This window comes from Nanorana parkeri, unplaced genomic scaffold, assembly GCF_000935625.1.
Source record: "Nanorana parkeri isolate BGI_ZX_2015 unplaced genomic scaffold, ASM93562v1 scaffold81, whole genome shotgun sequence".
Classification (NCBI taxonomy): Eukaryota; Metazoa; Chordata; class Amphibia; order Anura; family Dicroglossidae; genus Nanorana; species Nanorana parkeri.
In genome coordinates, this window is record NW_017306349.1 from 1,373,337 (window position 1) to 1,388,212 (window position 14,876).

Genomic DNA, 14,876 nt, shown 5'->3' on the forward strand with positions numbered 1-14,876 from the left:
ACGGGCGGCTTTTATTCATTAATTGAAAACCTTCATCCCAAAAGGAAATTACTTTTAGTAATTCCCAACCAGGGTACTATCTGCAAGCAAGGAGTTTGCATGTTCTCCCTGTGCTTGCGTGGGGTTACACTCCAAAGACATGGTGGAAAGTTGGTTGGCTCCTGTCTAAATCAGCCCTGTGTGTATGCATGTGAGATAGGGACCTTATATTGTAAGTTCCTTGAGGGCGGGGACTGATGTGAGATAGGGACTTAGATTGTAAGCTCCATGAGGGCAGGGACTGATAGATTTATGTGAGATGGGGACCTTAGATTGTAAGCAGGGCCGGTGCTAGGTTTCCTGCCTACACAGGCAAGGTGTTTTTTTGCTCAATCGGGCTGTTATGAAGCAAAATGTTCATATTGTGAAGCAGCTGAAAGGAAACATCGTTCGCTGCGTCTGTTAAATGAGACAAAACACACTCAATATATTTGAAAACAATGGCTGCCAATGTTCAGGATATTAAAATGTTTAATGGGAAGGTATAACATGCCCCTAATTTCCTGCTCTGTAAAACAGGAAGTCAGGCGACTTTGCTTCCGCGTGCAGGTCAGTCGGGAGCTGTGAAATGTTTCCTCTACACTTCATGAAGCTCCATATGAATAACAGCTGCGTGAGTGTGTTCCTGCCTGCAGCTACTTCTTTCTGTTTGCCAATCCCAGCACGGGAGGGAGGAGGGGTTACTTCACTCCGACGTGAATGAACTGGAGAGAAGTCTTTTCTTCATGAAGGACGTAACATAGCTGCAGAGATGGCTGGTGAGTTCCCAAAGGTTTACCTGGTATCGGGTTCTGCGCCTTCAACGCCGAGATGGCTAACGGTGAACATGCTTATGTTTCAGGAGGACGTTTCGTTCTACTGTTGGTGATCATGAACGTGCCCTGGTCCTTCCAGACTTCTGATACAGGTGGGTCGTAATTTGTAACTTTCACAGCTTAAGGTGGTTGTGGCCGTATTAGTGCACGTTGAGTTGGGTTGAGATGAGTTGGGTTAGAATGAGATGAGTTGGGTTGAGATTAGTTGAGATGAGTTGGGTTAGAATGAGATGAGTTGGGTTGAGATTAGTTGAGATGAGTTGGGTTGAGATGAGATGAGTTGGGTTGAGATGAGATGGGTTGAGATGAGTTGGGTTGAGATGAGTTGGGTTGAGATGAGTTGAGATGAGTTGGGTTGAGATGAGGTGGGTTGAGATGAGTTGGGTTGAGATGAGTTGGGTTGAGATGAGTTGGGTTGAGATGAGTTGGGTTGAGTTGGATGAATACTATCCGTGAGGTTTTGTATTTGCACTTAGCTCAGGACCAACCTTCAGGAGGCCTACCCCCATCTTCTTGGTCCAAGCACTACTCATACCCAAAGGTTTTGTGCATCACTACTACATGGATCGAGAAGAAGGTGGTAGAACCCACCAAACCTTCTCCGGAAAAATATAACTCGCAGTACAAATGAAAACAAAGTTTCAAAGACCGGACTCAGCCGTGTTGGAACTTTCAGAGGAATGCCGTGAGCCGGGCGAGAGCTGAAGGTAACTCTATATGCTTCATGGCTGCAGATGTTGGGCTCGTCTAGACGGGTGCTGTAGCCAATGGCTGCATTGTGCATTGGAAGTCACTTACTCTGCTTCTTGGTGAAGGTTTGGAAGGTCTCTTGTTCAAGTCTCAGGTGATTTATTGTTGGTGAACTCTTGCAGAGAGTCTGTTCAATAGCTGAAGCCTGAGGTTGGGTTTGATTAGCTTCGCCTGCGAGGCAAATGCATCTCGATAGAGCCAAAGAAATGCAGCCTCAGAAGGAGATTATTGAGGCAAATGAGGGTTTGGTGACATGGGTTTGAAGTGCACACTGTGCTATTGAAGTAAATGAGGATCTAATGACCTGTGTTTGAAGTGCACACTGTGCCACCAAAGAGAATGGAGATCTGATGACCTACATTTTAACTGTGCCATTGAGGTAAATGGGGATCTGCTGACTTACATTTTAAGTGCACACTGTGCCATAGAGGTAAGCGGGGATCTGTTGACCTACATTTGAAGTGCACACTGTGCCAATGAAGTAAATAGAGATCTGATGACCTGCGTTTGAAGTGCATACTGTGCCATTGAAGTAAATGGGGATCTGATGACCTATGTTTGAAGTGCACACTGCATTATTGAAGTAAATGGGGATCTGATGACCAGTGTTTCTAGTGCACACTGTGCCATTGAAGTACATGGGGATCTGCTGTCCTTTGTTTGAAGTGAACACTGAGCCATTGAAGTAAATGGCGAACTGATGACCTGTGTTTGAAGTGCACACTGTGCCACCGAAGAGAATGGAGATCTGATGACCTACATTTTAACTGTGCCATTGAAGTATATGGGGATCTGCTGACTTACGCTTGAAGTGCACACTGTGCCATTGAAGTACATAGGGATCTGCTGTCCTTCGTTTGAAGTGAACACTGAGCCATTGAAGTAAATGGGGAACGGATGACCTACATTTTAAGATAATATTGCACCACTGAGACAAATGGGGATTGGCTGACCTACATTTTAAGTGCACACTGTGCCATTGACGTACATGGGGATCCGCTGACCCACGTTTGAAGTGCACACTGTGCCATTGAAGTACATGGGGATCCGCTGACCTACGTTTGAAGTGCACACTGTGCCATTGAAGTACGTGGGGATATGCTGACCTACGTTTGAAGTGCACACTGTGCCATTGAAGTACGTGGGGATCCGCTGACCTACGTTTGAAGTGCACACTGTGCCATTGAAGTACATGGGGATCCGCTGACCTACGTTTGAAGTGCACACTGTGCCATTGAAGTACATGGGGATCCGCTGACCTACGTTTGAAGTGCACACTGTGCCATTGAAGTACGTGGGGATCCGCTGACCTACGTTTGAAGTGCACACTGTGCCATTGAAGTACATGGGGATCTGCTGACTTTTCGCCTCACATGCACATCCCATCCAGGAAAGCGACACCCATCCACACGAGCCAAGGTGCCGATGCCGAGCGCACTGATGAGCAATACATCACCATTTGCATCTCTGTCAGCGTTGCAGCTTTGGTGTAACGACAGGGACCGCGGAGGGTGGAAGTTGCAGCGATGAGAAATAAAGTAACACTGTTTATGTAGTCCTGGGACGGAGAACGTTACATCATAACTACACAACATTGTGTTATAACTGTTCTCTGCGGTCCGTGTGGCAGGCTGGTGAATGAAGCCTGCACCGCGTGAATCTATGGGAAGTCCAATCGGCGTGAGATGCTGATCGTATCGTTGATGATTTCTGGCTTACGCGTTCCACATGCCGATCTTTTATCTCTCGGATGCTTCACAGTCTGTACAAAGCTGATAAAAGGGGCGGTTATACGTCATATATGTGATCCGGATTCTTATCTAAGCCTTCCGCTGTCTTTGTTCGTACGTGATATTACCATTCGGGGGTAGAAAATATTCCGTCCGTGTGGTTTGGCTTTTATAGTAACCCTTTCTGTGCACATTGCTGGGTGGCGGCCTTATTACGAAGCAGGCACCCTCTGATATCACATATCATCCATAGTCATACCATCCCCTACCACCCTCATACCATCCCATTCATACCATCCCATCCCATACCATTCATACCATTCCATACCATTCCATACCATACCATCCCATCCCATACCATCCCATTCCATCCCATTCCATACCATTCATACCATTCCATACCATCCCATTCCATACCATCCCATCCCATACCATCCCATTCCATACCATTCCATACCATACCATACCATCCCATACCATACCATCCCATTCCATAACATTCCATACCATCCCATACCATCCCATTCCATACCATCCCATCCCATACCATCCCATTCCATACCATTCCATACCATTCCATACCATCCCATTCCATACCATCCCATTCCATACCATTCCATACCATACCATTCCATCCCATTCCATACCATTCCATACCATACCATTCCATCCCATTCCATACCATTCCATACCATACCATACCATTCATACCATTCCATACCATACCATTCCATCCCATTCCATCCCATCCCATACCATCCCATCCCATCCCATACCATTCCATCCCATTCCATCCCATCCCATACCATTCCATCCCATTCCATCCCATCCCATACCATACCATCCCATTCCATACCATTCCATACTATCCCATACCATTCATACCATTCCATACCATACCATCCCATTCCATACCATCCCATTCCATACCATCCCATTCCATCCCATTCCATCCCATTCCATACCATCCCATACCATTCAATACCATCCCATACCATTCATACCATTCCATACCATACCATCCCATTCCATACCATCCCATTCCATACCATCCCATTCCATCCCATTCCATACCATCCCATCCCATACCATTCCATACCATACCATCCCATACCATTCCATACCATACCATCCCATACCATACCATCCCATTCCATACCATCCCATTCCATACGATCCCATTCCATCCCATCCCATTCCATACGATTCCATACCATACCATCCCATACCATTCCATCCCATTCCATCCCATTCCATACCATTCCATACCATACCATCCCATTCATACCATTCCATACCATACCATCCCATTCCATACCATACCATCCCATACCATCCCATCCCATTCCATACCATACCATCCCATTCCATACCATACCATCCCATACCATCCCATTCCATACCATACCATCCCATTCCATACCATCCCATTCCATACCATCCCATTCCATCCCATTCCATACCATCTCATTCCATCCCATTCCATCCCATTCCATCCCATACCATCCCATCCCATTCCATACCATTCCATCCCATCCCATACCATTATATCCCATCCCATACCATTCCATACCATACCATTCCATACCATACTATCCCATACCATTATATACCATTCCATTCCATCTCATACCAATACCATCCCATTCATACCATTCCATACCATTCCATACCATTCCATACCATCCCATCCCATCCAATCAAATTATATCCCATCCCATCCCATACCATTCCATACCATACCATCCCATTCCATCCCATCCCATCCCATACCATTATATACCATTCCATTCCATCTCATACCATCCTATTCCATACCCTCCCATACCATTCCATCCCATTCCATACCATCCCATCCCATACCATCCCATCCCATACCATCCCATTCATACCATTCCATACCATTCCATACCATACCATACCATACCATCCCATTCATACCATTCCATACCATACCATCCCATTCCATACCATACCATCCCATTTCATACTATTCATACCATTCCATACCATACCATTCCATACCATACCATCCAATTCCATTCCATACCATGCCATACCATCCCATTCCATACCATTCCATACCATCCAATCCCATTCCATACCATACCATCCCATTCCATACCATCCCATCCCATACCATACTATTCATACCATTCCATACCATACCATTCATACCATTCCATACCATACCATACCATCCCATTCCATACCATCCCATTCCATACCATCCCATACCATACCATACTATTCATACCATTCCATACCATACCATTCATACCATCCCATTCCATACCATCCCATACCATACCATACTATTCATACCATTCCATACCATACCATCCCATTCCATACCCTCCCATACCATTCCATCCCATTCCATACCATCCCATACCATTCCATCCCATACCATTCCATCCCATACCATTCCATACCATACCATCCCATTCCATACCATTATATACCATTCCATACCATCCCATACCATTCCATCTCATACCATCCTATTCAATACCATCCCATACCATCCCATTCCATACAATCCCATACTATCCCATCCCATCCCATCCCTTACCATTCCATACCATTCCCATACCATTCTATACCATCCCATACCATCCCTAACCCTTCCATACCATTACATACCATCCCCTTACCATTATATACCATACCACCCCATACCATTCCATACTATTCCATACAATCCCTTACCATTCCATACCATCCCTTACCATCCCATACCATCCCATACCATCCCATACCATTCAACATGCTTTAGCTCAGAATAGTCCACCTTCGTGACCATATTGAGGGTGTAACCTGGAACATGGCCACATTCCCAAGCCCCCCCACCTTCAGGGATCTGTGGATGGAAAGACCACAAGTCGGGTCCTGGAAGATCTCAATGGAGCACACGTGTGATGATGTCACCGCACTGGTAGTCCATTGTTTCCTCCAGCTCCATGACCAAAGGTCCGTACCTCGGTACATACCTGAGGCCAGGGGAATAGTCTGCAGGAGCCGCGAGCTGGGGGCATAGTCTGCTGTAGCTCACGGTATACTGAGCCTAGGGTGACGGGAGGACGCTAGTTTGTGTTCTCCCGTTACCCTAAGGAAAACTATGGGGGAAAAGCCCTGACCCCATAGTTCTCCTTTAATAGCCACGCCCCTCCAACATTTCCTCCTCCCACTGTAGTGTAAGCAGGCACAGCCTACATGAGGGTGAGAGTGCTGCTCTGAATTCGGGAGCAGTGCAGCACTGTTGCCACCCTAACACAGGAAGTTGCATTAGATGGACTACACCGGAAGGCTCAACAGGTATTTGTGAGACTTTGTGTGGCGGAATAAGAGAAAAATGTGACGCAGTCGCATGTATAGGTAAGTGCTGCAGCACACATTTTAAAATGGGAGGCCATAGCCAATTATACTACCTTGCCCAGGGCCCCATTGAAGGCAGAATGGGGCCCTAGGCAAGGTAGTATAATTGGCTCCCCCTATCCAATTGATTGACATTGATAAGGATTGCAATAGACATAGAAAAGCCGCCCAGTCTGCATTGTCTGCACTGCCGTGGCCCCATCAGGGAACAGGTGCAGCCAGGTGACCAGCTTTGACCCATTGTACTATCCCCCTGACCTTCACTGAACTTTTCGTGCATAGATCTGCTGCAATAGCGATTGTCCAATCAGTGGCCTAAAAGGGATCTTCCAAGAAAAAGGATCACTTCTACATAACCAATCCCGGGATTGAATGGAGACTATCCACTTGGCAATGGTTGAACTCGACGGACGTGTGTCTTTTTTCAACCTGACTATGTAACTATGTAGAGTGAACGATCGATGAGCTTAGTAAATGACGTGTAGCCGTGTTCACTTCCGTCAGCCAATCACGTGCTGCCAACATTTTATTTTATGCCCCTTGCGCATTATTACATATTCCAAGTCAACACAGGCTGACTTTGCTGCACGAACAACCTCCACTCCCCTCCTACATCATCTCCTGTGACTCAGTGGCGTAACAATCACCATGGCGACCAAGGCGGCCGCTATGGGGCCTGGCCAGGACACCCCCCTGATGCCATGCGGGCCGCCTGGGTTGCTATGGCATCTCGGGCTGCTGACTGTCACTGGCGGCTGTAGGGTTGCCACCTTTTCTTCAAGTGCAACCCGAACACTCCAGCAACGCACAGTCATTTTTGTGGGAGAATGAGTCGCGGCTTGTTCAAATGTAAAAAGTGCCGCCCATTCATTTGTAAATATCACAGTGGAGACTATTTTCAGTGGGGGGCAGTAGCCCTTATCTTAATTTTGGTTGCCCCTGTCTGCCTGACATCTTGTGTCCGAGGTTTCTGCTGCCACGAAACCCGAACACAGCATTCAAAACCCGAACTGTCCAGGTGAATCCTGGACAGGTGGCAACCCTAGGCGGCTGTGAGGAGAAACTGGGCCCGTCGTCGGCAGCGATCGAGGAGGCGGGGGCCCAGCGATCGAGGAGGCAGGTCTTAGCAATAGGGAGGCGGGCCCGGCGATCGAGAAGGTGGGGCCCAGTGACGGAGGAGGCGGGGCCCGCAAGCGATCGCGGAGGAGAAGGAGGCGGACAGAGGATCGGCCAGACAGGTAAGAGGGCTTGACTGCCCACTTGAGACCCTGCAGAGCTCACCATAGATAGTATATGGTGGGCTCCGCAGGTTCACCCTCAGGTGGGCTGTTTGGGTTATCAGGTGGACTTATCTAGAAATCACAGGGCCCCGTACAAGTTTTTTCTATGGGGCCCTGTGATTTCTAGTTACGCCCCTGCTGTGACTCATTATATTTAGGTAATCGGAGCCAAAAAGTTTTGCAAGCCCACAGCAACTCAGTCTAGGAGGTCTGTGTATCCCCTCCTAGCAGGCCAGAAGCAATTCAGGAAGCTGTAAAACCTGTCCTATGGGGAGCGAGGTCAGAAATGGTGATAGGAATAATGACTCTACTGCTAAAAACAACTGCAAGCCAAACAGAAGATTGGGGTTTATGTCTCTGAAGGCACATTTTGCTACGCAATGCTTTGGGCCCCTCACAGTGATGGTGCCGTGTGTTGAGGGCATAAACCAGCCTCTGCACCAAATGCAGCTTGATCCAAGATTAAACTTCTCCGCTAACACGCACATGACATCATTGCAAGCCACTTCCTCTGGGATTGAATGTTGTGTTTTAGCACAAGCTGAAAACAAGTAATAGTATACAGTAACCCGATGCTATATACACTTATAGACAATTGTATCCCAGCTGCAGGTGATTAAAGCTCTTTGCGGAATGGCTACTAGGAGTTGCAGCAGCACAATGGTTCTTTGTAATATGTTATGCAAACGTCTTTCCAGTCAAGCTGGTCTAGGTGATGTCATTTCGTAAGTCTGAAGCCGGCCATGCTGGTTACAATATGGCCACATGCAGTGGCGTCACAAGGGGGGTGCAGCCCGTACCCGGGTGACACCATTGGAGGGGTGACACCAAAATTACTCACAGTCATTTTGGTGTCACCCCCCCTCTGAAAAGTCGGACGCTCGGTCATGGACCGAACGCCCAACAGTTTCAGGAGAGAGGGGGGGACCCGGCGGCATACCTTATCCCGCCGGGTGGCTGTCTCCTCCTCTCTCTGCCGGCGTCCATCACCAAGATGGCTGCCGGCAGGTATCAGAATACTGCCGCGCATGCGCGGTGACGTCTCGGCGGTGTGACTCGGACACCGCTCCGGGTCTCACCCAGCCACATGCAAACCTATTTCCTAAGACCAGCGTCCTTATCAATCATCACTTAAAGCGGAACCAAAACCCGCATTGCGGTGGGCGGGCTTTATGGATAATTATTATTATTATTGTAAAGGATCTATATAGCGCCAACAGTTTGCGCAGCGCTTTACAAAATAAGGAAGACATTACAATCACAATACAATTCAAGACAATATGGTAAGGAGGGCCCTGCCCCTGAGGGCTTACAATCTAAAGGGGAGGAGCAAGTGAGACATGAGGAGGGAGCTGTGTGGGGATGAATTGTTTGAGAACGTGATGGTTGAGCGGTTAGGTTGAGGTGGGATCGGCTTCCCTAAAGAGATAAGTCTTAGGGGATCGCCCAAAGACAGTCAGAGTGGGAGATAGACGGACAGGTTGGGGTTAAGAGTTCAGGGGATTGGCAGAGGGGGGGTTGCAGACACGGAGTGGTTGGTTAGGAGGTTAAGTCTAGCAGCTGCATTCATGATAGACAGAAGGGGAGGAGCCTGTGTAGAGGCCGGCCAATGAGGAGGAAGTTGCAATAGTCAAGATGAGAGATTACAAGTGAGTGGATGAGTAGCTTTGTGGTTCCATTGGTGAGGAAGGGGCGTATTTTGGAGATGTTACGAAGGTGAAGGCGGCAGGATTTGTATGTCATATTTTCACATGGTGGTAGACTTTCCTGCCAAAGGAACCCCTCCAGCACTGGTCACTCTCTCACCACGCTCTCCAGGTCTTCTTCTGGCTTTGGCTTCTCTGGCCATCTTGATTATCCAGCCTGGGGATATGTATCTCCCGTGCATGCACACAGAGGTTAATACATCCTGGCACCAAAGCATGTTGAGAATGTACACTGAGCTGCCGGCTCATTAGATGAAAAAAACACATCACTGAAAGGCAGGAGAGGAGCTTTTACCGGCTCAAATCCTTCCTGCCAGGAATGTTTTTGAAATTAGACTCGATGGCCAAATGTCTTTATTTCTTCCAAAGAGAACTCGGTGTAAAAACTTGCTATTAAATGTTATTTCAGTTCCCCGATTCCCTATTCTTAAAACACATCTTCATTTGTTCTTCTTCTATTTTGTAGCTCCCGCCTCCATTTTAATAGTAATAAAAATGTTTCAGGGCATATCAGGGGTCTCCATAGTAACCGTTGCCGACTTTGCCAAATGTACTACTGTCCAACTATTGATCTTAGGACAAGAGCGTTTCACTCTCAACCAGTCTGTGGGTTCACCTCTTGTGTCAGAAATTCTTCATAGACCTGTCACGGGTTCTTCTGCCTTAGTGGATGCAATAGAACCAAAGTGTTTTGTTAACTAGATGTAGAATTATTAAATGTCATATCTAGTCCCTTCTTTTAAGTCACATCCACATTTTGGAGGACAATCTTAAGACAGTTCCTCAAGTCACTTCCATGTTCTGTCAGAGGACACAGAGGGCAGTCTCAAGAAAGCTCCTCAAAGTCACTTCCATATTTTATCGAAGGACAGTCTCGAGATCCAGATCCTATCAGAGGACATGGAGGACAAGCTCAAGACAGCTCCTCAAGCCAATCCCATAATCTATCCGAAGACAAAGAGGACAATCAAAAGACAGCTCTTCAAGTAACCCCATATTCTATCAGGGGACACAGAGGAGAGTCTCAAGACAACTCCTCATGTGAATCTCATATTCTATAAGAGGACACAGAGGACAATCTTAACATAGCTCCTCAAGTCAATCCCATAGTCTAGTAGAGAACAAAGAGGACAACCTCAAGACAGCTCCTCAAGACACCGCCGTATTCTATCAGAGGATATAAAGGACATTCTCAAGACAACTCCTCAAGAAAATCCCATATTCTATCAGAGGTCATGGAGGACAAGCTCAGAACAGCTCCTCAAGCCACTGCTGTATTCTATCAGAGAAAACAAAGCACATTCTCAAGACAGCTCCCCAAGTCAATCCCAAATGCTATCAGGAGACATTCTCAAGAGAGATCCTCAAGTCAATCCCATATTCTATCAGATAACAACTCCTCAAATACCCTTCCATATTCTATCAGAGGATACAAAGGACATGCTCAAGATAACTCATCAAGTCAATCCCATGTTCTATCAGAGGACAGTCTCAAGAAAGTTCCTCAAGTCACTTCCATATTCTATCAGAGGACACAGAGGATAGTCTCAAGACAACTTTTCAAGTCACTTCCATATTTTTTTAGAGGCTACAGAGGACAATCTCAGTACAGCAACTTAAGTCAATCCCATATTCTACAAGGGGACAAAGAAGACAATCTCAGGACAGCTACTGAAGTCAACCCCAAGTGGACAATGAGGACACTCTCATTCTGTCTGAGGACACAAAAGAACATTCTCTAGGCAGTTCCTCAAGTCACTTCCATATTCCATCACCCAAGTCACCAGGGTTCCTCTCAATAATAGTCTGACCCATTCACTTCCTTTATGCTTACTTCTCAGACAGACTCATTCATTCTGAAACATTCATTTTGCTCTCTGCAGCCACTTGTTAACTTTCTTCTAATCAGTACCTTAAATCGATTACTTTGATAATGCTATAAAATAAAGTAATATCCAGATGTCAAAAGAAGTCAAATTATTAAGATTTATTGATATTTAATTGGCAATTCACAGAAACATTTACAAAATTGTTGCTGTATAAATCGGAATTTGCTCAGAACACTGTTAGATATTGTCCAGCCTTCCAGTTATACATTCATTCCAGGACATTGAATGCAAGGCACTCTCTCTCTCCCTTTGTCAATCAATGTTATCTAGTAAAGATCAGGTGGTGTAGAATGACCGTAATCCTCCAGTGGGAGTATTGACAAAATTCCCGGGGGGAACATGGCCAAAGATACCATCTTGTTTGTCAATATGTGTCTACTAGTGCTAAGCTCCTCGAAACATTCCCGAAATTGGTGACTTATGGGATTACTAATTTAATGATGACGGATGGCCTGTGGGGTGGGAAGCATGGTATCTTCATTTCTGCTCCCCCCTGGAATTTGGTTAATACTGCCATTGGATGATCAGAGTAGAGGCATTCTACGCTACCTGATTCTAACTGGATAATATGATTGACAAGGAGAGAATGTCTCTTGGAATCGATGTCCTGGAGTTGATGTATAACTAAACAGCTGGATAATATCTAATAGTGTTCTGAGCAACTGATGATTCACATGGCAAGGATTTTGGTCTGGTACTACTTGCCAGGTAAATGTCAATTATGCTTTCCATTAATTTTACTTCCTCTCAACATCTGGGCATCACTTTAATAGCATCACTTAAGAAATCGATATGGATTAAGGTACGGATTAGAGGAGGGTTAACAGGTTGATGCAGAGAACGGAATGAATGAGTCAGCCAGAGTCTGTTTCCTAAGTAGTAAGGATAAGTTGAGATTGTCCTTTGTGTCCTCTGATACAATATGGAAGTGACTTGAGGAACTGCATTGAGATTGTCCTCTGATACAACATGGAAGGGATTTGGGAGCGCCATTGAGATTGTGCACTGTGTCCTCTCATAGAATATGGAAGTGATTTGAGTAACTGCATTGAGATTGTCCTCTGATACAACATGGAAGTGATTTGAGGAGCTGCATTGAGATTGTCTTCTGTGTTCCGTGATACAATAAGGAAGTGACTTGAGGAGCTGCACTGAGATTGTCCTATGTGATCTCTTAAAGAATATGGAAGGCACTTGAGAAGCTTCCTTGTCATTGTCCTCTGAAAAAATATGGAAGGGATTTGGGAGCTGGCATGAGATTCTATCAGGGGACATTGAGGACAACGTGGAAGTGACTTGAGGAGCTGCATTAAGATTGTCCTCTGTGTCCTCTGAAAGAATATGGAAGTGCCTTGAGGAACTGCATTGAGATTGTCCTGTGTGATTTCTGAAAGAACAGATTAAGGTACGGATTAGAGGAGGTTTAACAGGTTGATGCAGAGAGCGGAATGAATGAGTCAGCCAGAGTCTGTTTCCTAAGTAGTAAGGATAAGTTGAGATTGTCCTTTGTGTCCTCTGATACAATATGGAAGTGACTTGAGGAACTGCATTGAGATTGTCCTCTGATACAACATGGAAGGGATTTGGGAGCTCCATTGAGATTGTCCAACGTGTCCTCTCATAGAATATGGAAGTGATTTGAGGAACTGCATTGAGATTGTCCTCTGATACAACATGGAAGTGACTTGAGGAGCTGCACTGAGATTGTCCTATGTGATCTCTTAAAGAATATGGAAGTGCCTTGAGGAACTGCATTGAGATTGTCCTGTGTGATTTCTGAAAGAATATATAGAAGGGATTTGGGAGCTGACTTGAGATTGTCCTCAGTGTCCTCTGATACAATATGGAAGTGACTTGAGGAGCTGCATTAGGATTGTCCTCTGTGTCCTCTTATAGAATATAGAAGAGACTGGATGAGTTATCATGTGATTATTCTCTGTGTCCCCTGGAAGAACATGGAAGGGACTTGAAAGGTGGCAAGAGATTGTCTTATGTGTCCTCTGATAGTATATGGATGTGACTTCAGGAGCTGCATTAAGATTGTCCTCTGAAAAAACATGGAAGGGACTTGAAAGGTAGCTTGAGATTGTCCTCTGTGTCGTCTGATAGAATATGGAAGTGACTTGAAGAGCCGCATTGAGATTGTCCTCTGTGTCCTCCTATAGAACATGGAAGTGACTTGAGGAGCCACATTGAGATTGTCCTCCTATAGAACATGGAAGTGACTTGAGGAGCCTCATTGAGATTGTCCTCTGTGTCCTCTTATAGAACATGGAAGTGACTTGAGAAGCTCTCTTGTGCTTGCCCTCCATGTCCTGTGACAGAATATTGGATTGACTCCACAAGCTGTCCTGAGGCCCTCCTCCAACAGAATGTGGATGTGACGTAAAAGAAGGAATTAGACACAAGGTAGAATAATTCTCGATCTACTTAAGAAAACAATCTGGTTCTGGTTCTATTGGCCGGGAAGCCTGCTCCATGCTGATTGGCTGGGCAGCCGGCTTCCCGGCCAATCAGCATGGAGCTGGCCAAACAGCATGGAGCCGGCTTCCCGGGCATTCGAGAAGCCGGGCGCAGGTAATGACACGCCGTCCGGGTTCCTGATTGCCCGGGAAGCCGGCTCCATGCTACCGGAAGTACCGAAAGATAAATATCGGTACTCGTACTGGATACCAACAAGCCGGTATCGGTGCATCCCTAATGTAAATACTTACAACCAAAAGCTCCTCAAACCCCCGTAATGTATCAAGGAGGTTCCTAATGCAGCCATATTCCCTCCAGTATAAAGCAAGTTGGTCGTATTCATTGCTTTCTTTGCAGGAGATGCTCAATTCTAAGAATAGGGTCGCTTTAAATACATGACGTGGGATGTCTTTTTTTTAGGTGGGGTTCAAATATTTGGCACCGGGGGAAGTTCCACGGTCTGCTTCTGCTGCACATGTACAGTATATAAAACATGTGGATCATTTCCTAATTTTTTGGAAGCAATCTCAGCTTTCCTGGGCGCATACTTGGAATCTTTCAGGTTAGGTTACATGTAAAAAAAACAGATTACTCATCCGTACCTCATGGAGCCAGAGGAGGCGGATGTCATCGTGCCGTGTAGCTGCATGCATGTCATGATATTCCTCTGCCGCTATGGACAAGATGCGACACGTCTTGTAGTGTGAACAGCGTGCATGGAAGGCAGGAGGAAAATCCGACGCCTACAAGACTTTAAAAAACATTTCCTAAAAGAGTGAACCATCGGTACTTAGTGTCATGTGTGATGTTAGTCTCGGCGGAAAGA

General features: G+C 46.1%; 1 protein-coding gene across 1 annotated transcript in view; it reads left to right on the top strand.

The window, feature by feature from the left end:
- The first annotated feature begins 647 nt into the window (after nucleotides 1–647).
- PTGS1 (prostaglandin-endoperoxide synthase 1) overlaps nucleotides 648–14,876 on the top strand; it is a 46,667-nt gene continuing 32,438 nt past the window's right edge. Inside the window, exons 1-2 of the mRNA XM_018576971.1 lie at nucleotides 648–797; nucleotides 881–946. Coding sequence (XP_018432473.1) covers nucleotides 791–797; nucleotides 881–946 — 73 coding nt within the window. The 5' untranslated portion in view covers nucleotides 648–790. The remainder of the gene's footprint in view (nucleotides 798–880; nucleotides 947–14,876) is intronic.